This window comes from Herpailurus yagouaroundi, unplaced genomic scaffold (genome assembly GCF_014898765.1).
Source record: "Herpailurus yagouaroundi ecotype Mexico unplaced genomic scaffold, PumYag 77, whole genome shotgun sequence".
Lineage (NCBI taxonomy): Eukaryota > Metazoa > Chordata > Mammalia > Carnivora > Felidae > Herpailurus > Herpailurus yagouaroundi.
In genome coordinates this window covers 47889190-47907448 of record NW_024412388.1, presented here as the reverse complement: position 1 = coordinate 47907448, position 18259 = coordinate 47889190, and the positions used below count along the sequence as shown (strand labels likewise).

Below are 18259 nucleotides of genomic sequence, written 5' to 3'. Positions count from 1 at the left end.
CTGACAGAAAGAGGACCAGTGAGCAGGTCCTAACTCTGTCAGTCATTTCCTCCATTATTTCACATTGCCTGATTGACACTACTGAAAAAGACCAGTCAGATTAGATCTAATTTTGTTTTTGGAAATAAGAGGATGAATGGCCAAAATGGAAGGACTTCAAAATAATAACTCAAAAACTTTTTTTACCTGTGTGAATCATCAGTGAGTGACTTAATGGTACTTTAATCAAATTTCATTTGTTTGAATTTTGAGTTCTCAATAAGGCAGAATAACTTATGTAGATAGTATAAATTATATGGCAGTAGTTTCCTAATGACATTTGCCTTAGTCATAACACCAGTTAAATGTTGTTTGAGTATGTGATTTAACAGAACAGTGTGAAAGGAGAAAGAAGTGTTTTGAACAGGAACTCCACACTATTCTCTTCGGAAATAGAAGAGGGGACTGGAGGTGGTGTTAAAAAAAAACAAAAGTAGAAGAGTTAAAGTTTTAAAAGAAAAGACCTGATTTGTTTGTAGCTAAAGGATCCTTTCCATAAAAACACATGCAACTGACCCCCTGTTTATGGGAATGTTTTAAGATAGTTAACACTGTTATTGAATGCCTCCCGAATGCATTTAAATGTATTTAAGTCATCTCCAGTTCTGACAAACTCGTCCTCATTCTACAGATGAGAAAAATGAGTCTCAGAGAGGAAAAAGAACTTGTTCCAGGTCACATTAGGTGAAGGTGACTTCAGGGTCTGCAGTCTTGACTTGTAATTTTCTCACTTCATCTCAGGTCCTTGACTCAGACTTTTTCACTCTGCCCTGAATGCTTCCCCCATGCTGCCTTCTAGATCTTGGTGAACCATGCATCGTTGTCCCCTCAGGTCTGCTCCAGGGAAGTTAGAGGACTTCACTGACCACCCTATCTAAAATAGCTCACATCTGCCCCTCACTCTCTTAGTTTGTATTCTATTTATCTTCATAGAACTTACTACTACTGAAGATACGACGTTTTTATTTCTGTATTGTCTTCTCTTCCTTCCCTCTCCCTCCCCATGATAATACAGACTTCATGTGGACAGACTTTTGTCTGTTGTGTTCATTGTTACACCTCTAGTGCTTAGGGCAGTGCTTGTTCTAAGCAAATATAAAAGGCACTCTTTGTTAAGGGGAAAAGTTGGCATGATGAATCACGAACAGGGATCTTTAGAGGCCTTACCGTTTGTTCAGCACCAAACTAGTGCTGAGCTTTGTTTAAAGTCTTTCGATTTGGGCAGTCTTTAATTAAATCAATACTGTTTTTAGATTGCTACAGATTTTTGGTAGCTTGTTACACCGTGTTCATTCCTGTTTTCTTGCCTTCATTTGTGCAATTTGTTTCCTTTTCTTTCACACTGAACTGAAGTGAAAACACTGAAATCTCATCTTTTCAATGGCATTTCTGATACCCTGCCATATCACAAATTACTTCTTGCCCTCACTGAATGTCTGTAGAATGTATGATTTTAAATTTGGTTTCTGCTTAGGCAGGCCTTCCCTAAACACCCTCTCTGAAGTAGTCTGTGCCTGTTTGTCTCTCTATCCCTTTATCCTTCTTACTGTTTCTTCCTAGCACTTACTGCTATATATATAATTAATTATATATTAATATAAGATTACAAGCAATATATTAATATGTAATATATATTAGTCATATTCTCCCATTAAATTTTTTTTTAATTTTATTTTTGAGAGAGAGAAAGAGACAGAGCAAAGGAGGGACAGAGAGAGAGAGAGGAAGACACAGAACCTGAAGCAGGCTCCAGGCTCTGAGCTGTCAGCACAGAGCCCTACGTGGGGCTTGACCTCATGACCCATGAGGTCATGAGCTGAGCCAAAGTCAGATACCTCACTGACTGAGCCACCCAGGCGCCCCTATATATCCTCCCATTAGCATGTAAAGTCGGGAACTTTATATTCATGTCTGTATCCTTAGTGCCTAGACAGTGCCCGGTATGTAAGATGCAAAGTAAATATTTGTGGAATAAAATAAAGATTCAATAAGAAATCCTGTTACATGATATGTCTGAATACTTGGTCTATAATGTCTGTATGTAAATCTTGACTTTAACTTCCTCAAATAAGTACTTTAATTTCTTTGACTTTTTGCTTCCTTATACTAAAATAAGAATAATAAAATCTACTTTGTAGAACTGTTGTGAGGATTAAGGTTGTGTAACTGTTAGTACTGGCATAAGCACTCGGGAACTGTTTGCTGCTATTATTAAGTTCTCCACTACTCTTAAACTCTATCTGCCATGGTACAATAAGTACATTCAGTAAATATGAACTATATTATGTAAACCTTGTATTTTTTTCATAGTCTTTGGGCATTTCTTGATTTCTTGGAAATCCTCTATAATATTAATATTTCTGTTTTCCACTGAGAGTGCTTACTCTTATTTATTGGCCTAATGATTAAAAACCAGTATAAAACTTTCAAGCATTTATAAGGTAGCTTATAATTAAAAGATACTGCCCAGCAAAGTGAAAGTGGACGAACCTTAGTAATATATTAAAAATTAGAAAAGTCTAATACCAAATACTTTAGATATGTTGTCAGAGTGCCCTTTTTATTCTTGAAGCTTGAATTTGGATCTGTTGACAAAACCTCTAACTTTAAAATCCTGGGATAACTGGAATCTATGGCATTTCATATGGGAAAAAAATAATAGTTAATAAAAATCACATTATACTTGTAGGTTATTGTATCATTTAAAGGTAATTTCAGGAAAAAGTACAGTTGGGTATTATGTATTAGCATTGTTTTTACTACACATTTACAGATTGAGAGGGGGTAAATTTTTAAGATATTTCAAATATTAAAAGTTTTCCCCAGAAATCTTTTTTCATGTTTTTATTTATCCAAAATAACTGTACTTCCATCTCTTAATTAGGGAGATATGCAAACCGAAATACTTAAATAAGACCTCAGTACGTCCTGGCCTGAAGAACTGTGGGGATGTTAATTGTATTGGACGGATTCATACATACCTCGAGTTGATAGGAGCAATCAATTTTGGATGTGGTAAAAATAAAAACCCAACAACATCTTTTACTCAACATTTTTTATCCTTAGAGCACCCGTTAACTTCCTTGATGGTTAGAATTCAAGCAGATTTAGTATAGATGCAGAATTCAGAAAGATGCTATAATATGGAATAACTGTATTACTAAGTTTTTTTGTAAAACAGATTTCTGTTGGTTAAGCTCCATTTTCCTGTAACCTACAGTGAAAATTGGTGGTATGAAAAGGAAAAATATTCTCTAAGTGGGAGAAATAATTTAACAATGAAGCTCTTTGTCAAGTACAAGTAACATCATTTTAAGAAAAGTCTGATAGTAGCCCATTCAATATGCAAAATCTGTATTAATGCTAGAAATACTGTCTAGCAGTGTTTAAGTAAAGGAAATAATTTATGAGCCTCTACACTTAAATGTAATAAAAGTGCCAAAATATTTTTCACGGAAGCAAGTTTCTTTCACCCTAGTTTTTCTCAAATATGCATGATTTTGAATGTATTTTTTACTTTTATTGAATTAACTTGACACAAACATTTTGAAGAAAGTTAATAACCATAGTTGTGATAAGGTAATTAGATAGGTAATTAGAACTTTGTAACCCATGGTTTCAGAAGAATATGTTCTGTCTTTGAGAAGACAGCTAACCAGAAAATCTCCTATTAGAGATTATTTATTTATCTTGTAGAGAGAATTTACAGTCTGCCCTGCGGTCTGTTTTTCATTTCGGTGTCTGTTTCCCCAGGCACTGTATCTTGGGACTGGCTGCTCAGGAAAACTAAGGGTTCGCAGCTTCCACAGCCACTAAAAAAAAAAAGGAAATCATGTTTTCTGTGTTAGACCTCTGAATTCAGCAAAGTGAGCTTAGCAGTCGTTTAATTAGAAATTAAATTACCCATTTCCTGAATATCCCATTTTACTGAGATTTCCTTAAGAGTGTTAGTTTTACGTGAGACTGCCAAGTAATTGCAGAATTAAGATAGAAGCTTAGGTATAACAAAACTTAGAAATTGGCTTACAACTTCCAGTCAGTATAGGTGTGCCTTCCTATTGAACGAATGAGTTTCAGAAAATAATAGGCTGTTTTATTTTTCCCGAATTCCAATAGAACAGGCTGTGTACAACAGGCCACAACCAGTTGACAAAGCACGAGCCAGGGACCGAAAAGATGCGGCGGAAGCATACCAGCTTGCACAGCGTCTGCAGTCTATGGTAAGTGTTCACCTGTCATCTAAGGTGTGCCCCCTTCTAGCCACCTGTTAAACACATGGACAGTGAGTGGAAGAACGTGTTTTCTCTTGTATGTCACCTTAGCCATTTACTTTTCTGGTTTCTATTCAGTGTCATGTTAGTTTATAAGGCAAAAACCAAAAGCACCTCGTAATTCGCCGGCAGACTTGACACGGAAGCGTCGCACTTTGCTCGCGTGGTCTTAGAATTCTTGGTTCCAGTTTCTAAGTCTAGTGTGTCTTTTACAGCCATACAGCTAGGCTCCTTTTTCTTTCACTTACTTTGTTTAGCTAAAAAGTCTTAGGTTAAGATTCAGCTTTTTGGAATAGCTCTCCAAACTATTGTAGCCTTTCTTTTTTAATTCTTGAAGTTAGGGAGTTTTACAGTGTCTTACAATTTGTGAATCTTATTTTAAAGGTGAGTGATCTACAAGCCTCTTAAAAGGCAGAGTCATAGTGTGATCTCGTTGGTTTTACTAATAAAGTAGATTGGTAATAGGTGAGGTAAATGAAGAAATGTATAGATAATAGAGTTGACATTTTTCTTAGCGTATTTAGGCTGTTAACCATTTCTGCCTACCTAGATTTACTTTTATAAGAAAGGATGTATTTAGATACAGTTGCTGGAAAAGGTGCCACTCAAACACTGGCCTCTGAGCCAGTCTTGTTTGTTTGTTTGTTTGTTTTTTTGTTTTGAGAGAAAGGGAGGGAGAGAGTGCAAGCTGGGAAGAACTGAGGGAGGGAGAGAGAGAATCTTAAGGAGCCTCCACCACGCCCAGCACAGAGCCTGACATGGGGCTCAGTCTCCCAACTATGAGATCATGACCTGAGCCGAAATCAAGAGTTGGACACTTAACTGACTGAACCACCCAGGCGCCCTTGAGCAGTCTGTTTTAAAGGCTTCAGTATTGGGGTTTATAAAACTAGATATTAGTTATCTTGTCAACTAATTTCATAATGTTTTATTGTTTTTATTGCATCCACTAGGCAGTCTTTCCCTTTCTGAGGCTGAGATGTAATTTTGCTTCTAGTTTTAATATTCTACCTCTTGCTACGCGTTCTTGCAAGTTTTCTACCACAAGTGGTTGAAAGGGAAGTCATTTTCTTGGTGGTTCTTTTTAATCTTAAAAATATTTTTTGTCCTAGTATTTTAGTTTCTAAGTGGCGATAAGAAATGAAAATTCAATAAGAAATCCAGGTAAAATTCAGAAAATCATTACTGATTTATTTCTGAGCAGAGTGCAAACTATTAAACATAAGTTAATAAAATAAAATTTAGTCAGGCAATGCTGATCAGGGATTACAGTATTTTAATGGAGAAATTAACTGATTTTTTTTTAAATATCATTTTGGCTTTGTGTATTGTGCTGTGATTTCCCCAGGTTAATCTTGTTACCTTTTGCTTCATTTTAATCTTATCACAGCGCACAAGGAGACGTAGGGTCCGAGACCCATGGGGAAATTGGTGTGATGCAAAAGACTTAGAAGGACAAACCTTTGAGGTAACTTTGACCTTACCAGATAGGTCATCACTAAAAGTTGTTCCGTCATTTATATATGTATGTCTTAATGTCACATATATTACACTTGTGTGTGCGTGTGTGTATCCGTCCCATGTTAATTTGTCTAGAAGTCACCAATAAACAACAAAATAGAAGGCATTGGTGCAATTAACTAGGAGTTGGATTCATTTTCCAAATTTTGTCTATTCTCTGTATTCTGGTCTCTAGCTCAAGAATATCTGCCAAGGTGCCAGGAAGTTGGTATGCCTAATTCATTTCAGTAAACATTTATTTATAGAATGATGTTCTGATATACCAATTAAAATATTGTCCCAAGCATTAGACATAAATTGAATTACAAATACTAAAGTGTCATTTCCACCAATAAAAACTGTGGTTCTGAAAAGAAACATGGGTGACGAATGTGTGTGTGTGTGTATAAGTTCTGTATCTATAGAATTTATTTGTGAACACCCAGTGCAGTAGAATGGAAAGAATGTGTGAATGTGTACTTACTGGCTTTCTTACCTTGAGCAGTTTCTTAACCTCACTGAAATTCAGGTTTTTGTTTATGGAGTGTGAATAATACCTCTGTCCAAGAATTGTTATGAGAATTAAGTGAAGTAAATGGAATAAAATATATGAAGATTCTAGTACTAGGTTACTTAATAAGCCTTGCATATACCAATTACTCAGTAAATTTTAGTTTTCCTCTTGAGTTTCAGTACAAAAACAAAACAAAAAGAAAACGTTCTCCTCTTTTTCTCTTCCCCATTCCCTGTCCCTAGCCTCACTTAATCTCTAATCTAGGCACAACATTAGTAATGCATGATTCCTGCCTAGAAAGAACTTCTATAGTTTCTAGTAGGAAAGATGAAACCTGTGTTAAGTTCCGTAAGGTTGATCTTAAGAAATGTCAGGTCTTCCCCAAGGGGTGTGTGTGATGAGAGAAGGTTTCACAGAAGATGTGACTTGAGGGATTAGCAGGACAATCTCAAAATGTAGAAAAGTAGGTGAGGGCATTCCAGGCTAAGGGAGCAGCATAAACAAAGGTAGAGATGTGGGAAAATACCAGACATATTCTGGAAAAGGTGCCTAGTTATTTGGGCTAAAGTGTAAGAATGATAGTAGAAATGGAATGAAAAGATTAATTTTGTACTTATGTAGGACTTATTATGTATGTGTCCAACCCTATTCTAGTGTTTTATAAACATTAATGCATCGTTACGATGACATCATGACACTGTTATTACTATTTTTGTTCCCATTTTAAAGATAAGGAAACTAAAGCACAGAAAGCTTCAGTAATTTGGCCAGGGTCATCCAGTAAGTAGCAGAGCGAGGCATTCTGTCTCCAGAATCTGTACTCTTTATCATTATGCTGCGCTGTCTCCCTGTTGGGAAAGAAAACAACACAATAGGATTTGATGACTAGAAATGGGAAATAAGTAAAAGGAGGGACTCAGGTGATTCTGAGGTTTTTAAGTTTGGTGTGGCTGTAGATTTTGGAACAATTTTTTAATATATTATCTAGCATTGCAATTTGTTAGTAGAAAGAAGGAGGTACATCTCCATCAACATAGTCTATCCTGTTCTCACCTGCCTTTAATTATTGTGTTAAAGAGTATTCTTTATTATTATTGATTCTGCCTGTCAGTGGCTGATGGACTGGTTGATCAAGTGGTTGTTTTCTGTTTTAGCATCTCTCTGCCGAGGAATTGGCGAGAAGAAAAGAGGAAAAATGTAAATCTGTTAAATCCTCAAAAGTACCAAGACCAACAAAAAGGTATAGTGTTTTACACATGTAATTTTTTTTAACTTATCACCAATGATTAGGAATGTATGGAAAAAATACCTGATTAGCAACATATTATTCATATTAAGTTTAAAAATACTACTAGATGGGGCGCCTGGGTGGCTCAGTCTGTTAAGTGTCTGACTTCAGCTCAGTTCATGATCTCACACTCCATGAGTTCGAGCCCCACGTCGGACTCTGTGCTGACAGCTCAGAGCCTGGAGCCTGTTTCAGATGCTGTGTCTCCCTCTCTCTCTGCCCCTCCCCAGCTTATGCTCTGTCTCTCTCTGTCTCTTTCTGTCTCAAAAACATAAATAAAAACATTAAAAAAAATTTTTTTTTAAATGCTACTAGAATTTTTGAGATTTTTTATTTACTGATTACCAGTTTGGAAGAGCTTGAGCAAAAGTTTTGAATTTATAGGTTTAGTGACTATAGGATCCAACATATGTTGTAAAGGGGCCTTTATTATAACAGGTGGTCATTCAACTCCTTAGACATTATAAATAGGTAACCTCATGAAACGACTAGTGCTTTCTTTGGTTGGTGCTGATTGTTAGCAAGGTTTTTGGGGATTTTTCTGTGTGTGTGTGTGTGTGTGTGTGTGTGTGGTTGTTTTTTTTTTTTTTAATAATCTGTTATTTGTAACATAACAGTTAAGAGTCACCAAGTAAGTTAAATGTCTTGGTTTTCTGGACCCTCACTTTCTGTAGATGCAGAAATAGATTATGGTTTCACCAGTGTCCCTTTTAAAATAAGATATCTAGAAATGTCCCCAGGTCATTTTCAGTGAAAGAGCCCTGATGTTTAACCAAGTGTAAGTCCCTAGGTAAGTTATGTAAAGCCTTAAGCCTTCAGTGCTCATTCATAAAATAATAACTATAATAGCTGAGACTGTTGACTATGCTTTAAGCACTTTGTATATATTAACTCATTTAATCCCCATAACCACCCTGTGCAGTAGTTAATAATATCATTCATGAGGAAACAAACTTGCTCATGCTTGTTAGTGATGGAGCTGTGATTTAATCCAGGCAGTCAGACTTAAGAATCCATACTGCTAACATTACATTATATATCCCCTCTCTAAAAGAAAAATTAAAACCTACAGTTGTTCTGAGAGTAAAATAAGATAAACTATGTAAAAAAATATCGTCATCCATAAGCTAGGACTCCTTATCTAGTATGCAGACATTTGCTTTTCTGAATCTCAGCATGAGACATATTTATTGTGATTTCCAAGTCATTATTCCAGTTTGTCACAATCTGAATCCAGCTCCACTTTTCTTATATTAGCCTTCGTAGATTTGAGTCAACATTTCAGTAAGCTTACCTCTTCTGCCATTGATCACTGCTTAAGATGTTTAACTGGAATAAGGGAAAGCCTCAGACATCATTGTTCCATCAGCTATACATTGCCATAGTTGACTCATGATTTTTCATCTTGTGCAGAAGAAAAATCATAGTAGATGTCTTGCTTACATTCAGACAAAATATATTTGAATCTTTATGAGTCTGCTAGTTTCTAGCAGATCAGTTCTATCAAAAATGAAATTTAGGGGCACCTGGGTGGCTCAGTCGGTTAAGTATCTGACTTCGGCTCAGGTCATGATCTCATGGTTCGTGGGTTCGAGCCCCGTGTTTGGCTCTGTGCTGACAACTCAGAGCGTGGAGCCTCTTAAGATTTCTTTGTCTGTCTGTCTGTCTGTCTCTGTGGCCCACCCTTGCTTGCGCTCTGTCTCTATCTCTGTCAAAAATAAACATTAAAAAAACATTTAAAAAAAAATGAAATTTAGATTTACTTATCATGACATATATTTTCATGAATCCATTATTACCCTTCGTAGTCCTCTCTTCACTTGTTTAAAGGCTCAAAATCAGCTGTTGAATAATCTTTTCCAGAATTTTCTCAATATTCACATTTAATTCCTCTGCTCCCAAAGTCTGCTTTAAGAAAATAAAGCCCAAAATTGCCTATTTGTAGCCCTCCAATAATTTTTCCATTCTGAACAGTTCCTCCAAAAAGGTCAGTGGGTTTCACATCATGGTTCTTCATTGCTCTGGGATACATATGCTGTCTTTGTGTTCTTTTTTTTCGTGTTGATGAAGCACTTTTTTACTTGAAGATCTTTCCTCTTCATTCATCTTATATTTCTGGAAAAATGCTTACTATGTATCAGGCACTGTTCTAGGCACTTGGAGTACAAAGTGTCTGAATTGCTGACACTAACAGTCTCTGGTAGAATAGGAGCTAAATAGTCCTGCTCTTTTCTGGTTGTGTTAACATGAACATATATTCCTTGTTTTTTTCTTTCTCTGACCATAGCCTAAAGAAACCTTATTCTTGATATCTTCCTCAGACTTCAGTTCTTTACTGCTCAAAGCCTTTCTAATATTGCTCTCAGATTAATACATGCTTTTTTATCTACCCTTGCTTACGTGCCCCTCTTTTTTTTTTTTTGTCTTTTTTTTTAACTTTCTCATTTTTTTTTCATTTTTTTTTAATGTTTCTTTTTGAGAGAGAGAGAGAGAGAGTGCAAGTGAGGGAGGTGCAGAGAGAGAGGGAGACACAGAATCTGAAGCAGGCTCCAGGCTCTGAGCTGTCAGCACAGAACCTGACGTGGGGGCTCCAACTCAAGAGAACTGCCAGATCATGACCTGAGCTGAAGTCGGATGCTTAACCTACTGAGACACTCACCTGCCCCTAACTTTTTTATTTTAAAATACAAGTTTATCATTGAACTTTTCATATACATTGATTTCTTTAGTAGAACCATTGCCATTCATTCAACAAATATTTGAGTCCCTACCCTGTGCTGATACCGTACTGACAAGTGTTTTTGAGAACTTTCTTCTTGAAACTTTTTTTACCATGTCATGTCAGGGAGTTGTTTACATTTTCTTCAAACTTTTTGAAACCTTTCAGTTTCGGACACATGTGTGGGTACAACATTCTTCTCTTTGGGTGTTAAAAGAAACTAAGGCAACAACTACTTTCTCCCAAAGGCCCTGTCATTTCCCATTTTTTAAATCAAGTCCAAAACTCAGCAGAGTTATGTGGGATGTCCTAAGAAATTCCCCTCGCTTAGTATTTTTCTGAGAATCTAGATTTAGATTATTGATACACATTTTCAAATTTAAATGAATGTTATTTTCCTGATCTTGTCATTGAGATTATATTAGAAATGATTTTTTTTTCCTTTTTCAGCTCATTTGATCCCTTCCAACTGATACCTTGTCATTCTTTCAGTGAAGAAAAGCAGGTACTATTTATGCATCACTAAATGGCCATGAACCATGCCCTTCTGTCAGACAGGAAGTATTTCTTTTCCTTTGTGTGCAAGGCATATATGTATGTGAAAGATTGGACGAGGCAAGGTACATTATGGGTCAGATGAGTGATGCAGATGGGAAATGAAAGAGAATTTCTCCATGCTAGGATTTTGAATGATAATATTTGTAAAAATCTCTGATTTGTGCTGAGCCTTGGTTGGTGATGAGAACTTGGTGTGATAGGTAAAGAAGAAAAGGGTGGATATTCCAGTGAGGAGGAATAAAATCTCTATTTTTATGCTCCCCCATTTTTTTTTTTTTTTTTTTATATTTCAGGAGCCATTTCAGGTGAAAGTGGCTTCAGAAGCACTTTTAATAATGGATTTGGTAAGGATAATCTATTGTGTTTACTTACTCTGATTTCTATTCTTGTGTATTTTTATTGCAGGCTTAAGAGAGAGTATGGAAGACGTGTATTTTGGATCTTAACTATCCTCTTTTACAAGGAGTCTAAAAATAAGTCTTTTCTTTTGGAGAAAAGCCAAACAATTGCATGTTTCCATATTTTAGAGAAAATAAATTAATGTGAGTTTTTGCAGACTGTTTATCATCATTAACCCTGTTTTAATTTCCTGGCATCCTTTGTCTGCTGCCTTCTAGATAACTGCAGCAAAGCACAACTCCTACCACTTGGAGGTTTCTTGTTTGCACTAAGTTACTGAGACCTCCAGTAGCTGTGTTGGTTTTGGATGTTTTTCTAGAGGATGTTTTTTGTAGGACTATCAGGAGTGACTTTTACTTTTTATCTTTAGGGTCCTGAGCGAGGAAAGCAAATGGTGTCTTCATTTTGTAAATTAAATAATGACATCTTTGAGTGTTTGCTTCAAAGCTTCTTAGCTGGCAGCGCAGATAGATTGAAATCCCAAGTCTTTGTGTAGTGAGCCTAGTGTCTGATTCCTCTGCTATGCCTGGTTACCGTACTTACAAATGATTCTCCTATGTATAAGTGAGTTTTATTCTGATTTTTTGTCAGATGGATTTGTATGTTTGGGCTAAGTCTATTTTGTATTTCTTTTTAGCATGCTCATGTTTCTATGGCAGAAGTGATTGGTCTATTAGGAGGAAGATACTCAGAAGTTGATAAGATAGTTGAAGTAAGTTCTTGCTCTTAAATATTTTTTAAAATCATTTAGTCCTGCTGCCATACCAAATATTTTTATAGATTTCAGTGGATATAATTAAAATAGAATTACCTGTGATATAAATGAGAATATGCCAGTGTGGCTGGATATTCCCAGGAGTAAATTAATATTCCATATATTGAGTACCTGTTTCCTTTTACCATCAAGAAAGAGGGAGCACGGCCAGGCCTCGCCTCCTCGTTGCCTTCACCAGTAAAATGCTACAACTACTCTTAAGAGGCCAGGAACCATGCAGCAACCTTATAGTTGAAACTTGGCATGCATCACTTTATTATTATAAATAATAGGACTCATTGAAAGACTTTGTATGTGCAGGTATTATATGGGCTGGCCTGGAAAACTAACAATTATTATGGCCTTGTCTGAGTGGAAAAGTGGATTCTGAGTTCCTACATCGAATCACTTTTGAAGTGTAATTCATTTGCTGGCTAAAGGCTGCCTGTGATACTGTCGGATAAAAGACGTGGCCTAAAAAAAGCCTCTGCATCTATGTATGAAAGAACTAAAACATTAAAGTGATAGAATTAACGGGATTCAATGTAACCATGTAAGGATTAATCTTTTGTAGGTCTGTGCAGCAGAACCATGTAACAGTCTGAGTACAGGACTGCAGTGTGAGATGGATCCTGTGTCACAAACACAGGCCTCAGAAACCTTGGCTGTGAGAGGCTATCGTGTAATTGGATGGTATCATTCTCATCCTGCCTTTGATCCAAATCCTTCTTTACGAGATATTGACACTCAAGCCAAATACCAGGTGTGCCTCTAGGTCTTGCATGTATGCACGTTTTCTCTCCTCTCGTTGCTTTCTATTATATAAATATACTTTTTTTTTTTTTTTAACGTTTATTCATTTTTGAGAGACAGAGCATGAGCAGGGGAGGGGCAGAGAGAGAGAGGGAGACACAGAATCTGAAGCAGGCTCCAGGCTCTGAGCTGTCAGCACAGAGCCCGACGCGGGGCTCGAACTCACAGACTGTGAGATCATGACCTGAGCTGAATCAGTCTGACGCTTAACTGACTGGGCCACCCAAGCGCCCTCTATAAATATACTTCTAACATTTCTAGCGAAGTATTGAATTTCTAATATTATTTACATCTGGAGTTTTGAAATAACTTTGCATTTTTTCTGATTACAGGGGTAATATATGTTTATTTAAACATTTGGAAAATCAGCTATTTAGTGCAGACAAGCCATCTAAGTGACAGTGATAATTACTCCCAGAGCCTCTAAAAATTGATGGGAACAACTAGTACAGGGACTGGGTACAAGTGAAATAACCAGAAGCAGTCTATTTTGCATCTCTGGAAAAAACAAACTTTTGTTCCAACATTTTATGTTTGATAGGTGTATGTTTTTGCTATAGGCAGCTATTATTACCATATTGATAAAGATTATAGGTGAAGGGTAGTGAAAATAATTTGTAGACATATTCATGGTAAATACAGATTTTCAGGCCAGGTCATATTTTTAAGGATCATTTCTGGTTGGGTTGAGTACATTTTGACCTGAAAAATTTAGGGTGTGGAATGATATATAGTATATTTCATTTAGTTGCTGTTTGGATGTGAAGTTTTTTACACACTTTGGTGCTCCTTTTTTCTCCATTCGTTATTTAAGATGTTGCTATGGGTAAATACTGATTTTTAAATTTATGTAGTCAAGACTAATTTTACTTTTCTTTGAATTGTAGAGTTACTTCTCCAGAGGCGGTGCCAAGTTCATTGGAATGATTGTTAGTCCTTATAATCAGAACAATCCTTTACCTTATTCCCAGATTACCTGCCTAGTTATAAGTGATAAAATTAGCTCAGATGGCTCTTACCGTAAGTTTTCAACAAAAACAACTTCATCCTCTTTCTGCCCACGTTTCTTTGAATCTTTCATAGCAACGAATTTACAACTATGTGAAACTATGTGATGGAAAGCTTTGCAGCCTCAACTAGAGAATTGCTGTCTACATACCATGTAGTGCGGCCTCCCTCTTTCCTTTAGTGATATCCTTCTAGATTCAAGTCCCTACTGTGTTACCATGGCCTCTGGGCACAAGGGTTATATTGTGCAGAAAAGTTAGAGCCAGGCAGCGTGCATGTTAGTTACAGGCAGGCGTACCACAGAGATACTGCAGGTTTGGTTCCAGACCACCACAATAAAGCGAATATCGCAATAAAACTAGTCAAATGCTTTATTCTTAAGTTTTTGGAGGGAAGACATGAAATAGAGGAGAACTGAGAAATGAAAAAAAAAAAATCCACCTGGGAAAAAATGGGGAAAAAAGACCATTTTAGAGCATATTGACAGAGTATGCTTATATTGTAAGGAAGGACAATCATAATGTTTCCCTTCATTTTTTTTCATGCCTTTCGATTTGCTGGCATTTTATTTACCTGAAAAGTCTTAATATTGGCAAAAACGCAGTTGAGAGGCAGTATAATGTAAAGTTAATAACATAAACTGGAGCCAGACTGCCTGGGTTCAGATCCTGGCTCTACTTAGTAATTACGTGTAAGCTGATGAACAGGTATTTAACCTCTCTGTGGCTCTGTGTCCTCATCCAAAAATAAATAAATAGAGGACAGTACTGGCAGCTAGTGCATTTAAGTGGCATTCCATGTAGTAAGCATTGTATAAGTTCTACAGTTAATTTTACCGTGTTGCCCTCTGCTAACAGATCAACTCAGCTTTTCTTTTAATACACTGCAAATATAATTACAGGGGGATCTTGAAGGCCATGTGAAAAATTTCTAAGTAGGCTCATCCTTTGGTCTTTTGCCTTTCTGGCTATGTACATGGCATCCACCCCTTGGGCTCCTGTCTCTGGAACTGAGCATGACCATTTTGACAGGAGTGCAGTTGCTGCCCTTCCAGAGTTCATCCTGTTCCCTGACTGGTTAGGTTGGCACCTGTAGGCAGGTCAAGTGAGTGTGGGCCCAGAAGCCAGGCAGACCTGCTGGGGCTTAAAATCCAGGCTCTTCCACTTCACCAGTCTAAGCAGGTCGTTCCACGTGTCTCGGCCTTCGTTTCCTTATCTTTAACGTAGGAATAATGCACCTGCCTTATAGCATTGCTGTAAGCTCAATGACCCGTGTGAAAATAAAAATCACTAGGATGGAATTGTCTTCTTTTGCCTACCTCGGTGTCTGTTTAGCCGAAGTTCTGTCACCGTTTTGAACAGTGCCCCCTTTCACTCAAAAAGTCTCTTGATTTGGATGTAAATTATGTGATCATCCTGCTCCTCCGTTCCTTACATAGAATTGTCATGCAAATGGTACATGTACTCTTCTTTATTGTTATTAATTGCTGAGCATTAATATGCTCGATGGGCCAGGTTCAGCCAGGCAGTAAATATTGAATGAATGCCCACTGTGTTTAAAGTGCTGTTCAGCTGGTCTGCCAGGTTGTGGTTGTGAGGATTCTTGGTAATTAAAAGGAGATTGGGGATTGAAGCGATAGCTGATGACAGTCTGCTTCATTATGCTTTTCTAGGTTTACCTTACAAATTTGAAGTACAGCAGATGCTAGAAGAACCTCAGTGGGGATTAGTGTTTGAAAAGGCAAGATGGATAATAGAAAAATACCGACTGTCCCATAGGTATGTGCTGTGGTTTGAGGTGGCCGCACATCTGCAGCGCGTCTCATTAAATGATGTTTTAGAGAAAACCCAAGTTAAATATAAAATTATGATGTATGGCGTCAGTGATAGTTTATTAGAAAACAGATTCTTTTGTGGTATTTGTTTCATCAGTTTGTCTTCATATTTCTTCCAACAGCAGTGTCCCTATGGATAAAATCTTCCGCCGGGATTCTGACCTGACTTGTTTGCAGAAAGTAAGCTGCCTTGATTTTAATTGGTTCTATTGTTCACAGATTCTAAAGCTATTCATCTCGATGTGGTTTCCCATGATGCCTAATGCTTTGTGGATACATTTTCTGTGTATTTTTGTTATTGCCGTTTCCTATCTAAAATTAATTTCTAGGAGAAAATTAGTAACGTATTTTGTTGCCCACACTTGCATATAGAAGTAATACTAGTTTAGAATAAATTTGTCAGTGTTGGCTGATAAATTTCCTAGCAGATTATTATTATATACAATGGAGAATATTTTTCTCATTTTATTAAATTCAAAAGTCTCATGTTTCCATTTAGCCTTAATAATTGTTCGTTTTTAAGATTGGTAGTATAAATCTAATAATTAAGTTTAAGTGTCATTTTATTTAACTTTCTGGTAGGAAATAAAGAGTCCTGAATATTTTTATTTTACTTCTTGTTTTGCTTCTATGGGTATAAAGAGTTAAAGACCCATAGACTGGTAACATCTGTCTTTTTTTTTTTTTTTTTTGGTAGCAATTTAAGAAGAGAAAACTAAAACATACTGAGTTTCTTTTTAATATTTTTACCCCCTTGTATTAAAACTTTCTTTTTGTTCCGTTGGAAGGTTAATGTGCGTGTTTCTCAGGAAACAGCTCTATCTACCATCCTGATGTAGCGTCCGTGTATGTACATAGGTTTTCGTTCTACAGGATTACTTTGCTTTGTAAATGTAACTACTAAAAAAAGAAGCAAAGTCACAAATTTGTCCAAAGTAAAAAAATCACACTTAAAATCTCAAGTGTGTCTCCTCATATAAAGTCATAAAGGAATAAGCCCAAGTATTTCTCAACAGTGACTTCCTACACTCTCGGTGCGTGATTATTGATCACAAAACTGTCTTCAACCACATTTAAGGAGACTGTTTCTCTTTTGCTTATTAGAAAAAGATTTGGAAAGGGATACAATAACGATAGTAGTGCAAACCCTCTTCTTACCCTTTTTAAATATTTATTTAAAACTGCAAACCCTCTTCTTACCCTTTTTAAATATAAAACTTTTCTCTCCAATAGCTCTTGGAGTGTCTGAGGAAAACTCTGAGCAACGTGACTAATTGCTTCATTGCCGAAGAATTCTTGACTCAAATAGAAAATTTATTCCTTTCCAATTACAAAAGCAAGCCAGAGAACGGAGTGGCTGAAGAGAACTGTGCTGTGGGTCCAAAGGAATTGTTAATGTAATTATTTTAAAGTAAGGCATTCTAATCTGGACACAATAGATCCTACTCTCAAAGTAATAACCTTGAAATTATTGTAATTTAGCTAATAGTGGCACACCTTTAATATTTTGTCTCTAGTTCACAGAATCCAACTTGGTCACGTAAATCATGTGACAAAGAGATACGGACTTGTTTTCCTACAGTGATTATCAGAGTGTTGTGTGAACCAGGGTCTGCTGCGGTGCTACAGTCCGACCATGGCCAGTAAGCAGTGCAGTAGACTCTGAAGGGCTGTCTGCTGTACTGTTGTATTCAGGTCGATAAATGGCATGTATCTGTCATATTTATTTCTTCCCCAACTAGTCATTCCACTTTTGGTACTTCAGGTCTGTGTCTCATTAGGAGCACTTCCATTTTTTCCATGTGTTTTGGTGAGATTTGGTTATGGTTGCAAACGAGACATGGATGGATGGTCACTGAGGTAATTAATAACATGGTTGAGAACTAGTGGTCTAATGAATCTAGCAACATGCTATAGGAGGCCAGGGCAGGCATAAGAGACCCAAAGGAGAGAATCAGCTTGCCAGTTTTCCCATTATAGATATTTGTTTCCATTTTATTTTATAGCAGTAATACTACAGGATATGGCATTTTCTCAGCTATCTGAAACATTTTGTATGGATTTCAGATACATGAAATAATTAGCTTCAGCTGTATGTCCACTTCTGTTAGTGTGTGTGATAAAACCTCATTTAATTGGAAGATGAATAATCTTCACCCTCAAACTAGATTTTTTTCTACTACCTGTTCTCAGAAGAGGCAAATTATAATACTGCTTAAATATTAAATCAGAGATTTAATTTTAAAAACAAAAAAGCCTTCCAGGGTATATTACATATCTAACCCAGTTTCATATACTTTCTAAGTGTAGAACATAAGTTAGCAAACTTTCTTTTTTTAATTTTTTTAATTTTTTAATTTTTTTTTACATTTCTTTATTTTTGAAAGACAGAGACAGAGCACAAGTTGGGGAGGGGCAGAGAGAAGAGACACACAATCCAAAGCAGGCTCCAGGCTCTTGAGTTGTCAGCACAGAGCCTGATGCAGGGCTGGAACCCACAAACCGTGAGATCATGACCTGAGCTGAAGTTGGACGCTCGACCAACCAAGCCACCCAGGTGCC

General features: G+C 36.7%; 1 protein-coding gene across 7 annotated transcripts in view; it reads left to right on the top strand.

The window, feature by feature from the left end:
- Positions 1–17939, top strand: part of MYSM1 (Myb like, SWIRM and MPN domains 1) — a 34395-nt gene extending 16456 nt beyond the window's left edge. For 4 of the 7 annotated variants that reach the window (XM_040470408.1, XM_040470405.1, XM_040470401.1 and 1 more), the window contains 12 exons: positions 2924–3054; positions 4156–4259; positions 5701–5778; positions 7479–7564; positions 10782–10836; positions 11183–11233; positions 11926–12000; positions 12617–12805; positions 13743–13875; positions 15536–15641; positions 15820–15877; positions 16931–17939. In XM_040470408.1, the coding sequence (XP_040326342.1) occupies positions 2924–3054; positions 4156–4259; positions 5701–5778; positions 7479–7564; positions 10782–10836; positions 11183–11233; positions 11926–12000; positions 12617–12805; positions 13743–13875; positions 15536–15641; positions 15820–15877; positions 16931–17098 (1234 nt within the window). In that variant the 3' untranslated portion in view covers positions 17099–17939. The remainder of the gene's footprint in view (positions 1–2923; positions 3055–4155; positions 4260–5700; positions 5779–7478; positions 7565–10781; positions 10837–11182; positions 11234–11925; positions 12001–12616; positions 12806–13742; positions 13876–15535; positions 15642–15819; positions 15878–16930) is intronic. The other 3 variants (XM_040470403.1, XM_040470404.1, XM_040470406.1) reach the window with 3 other exon arrangements.
- Positions 17940–18259: the final 320 nt, after the last annotated feature.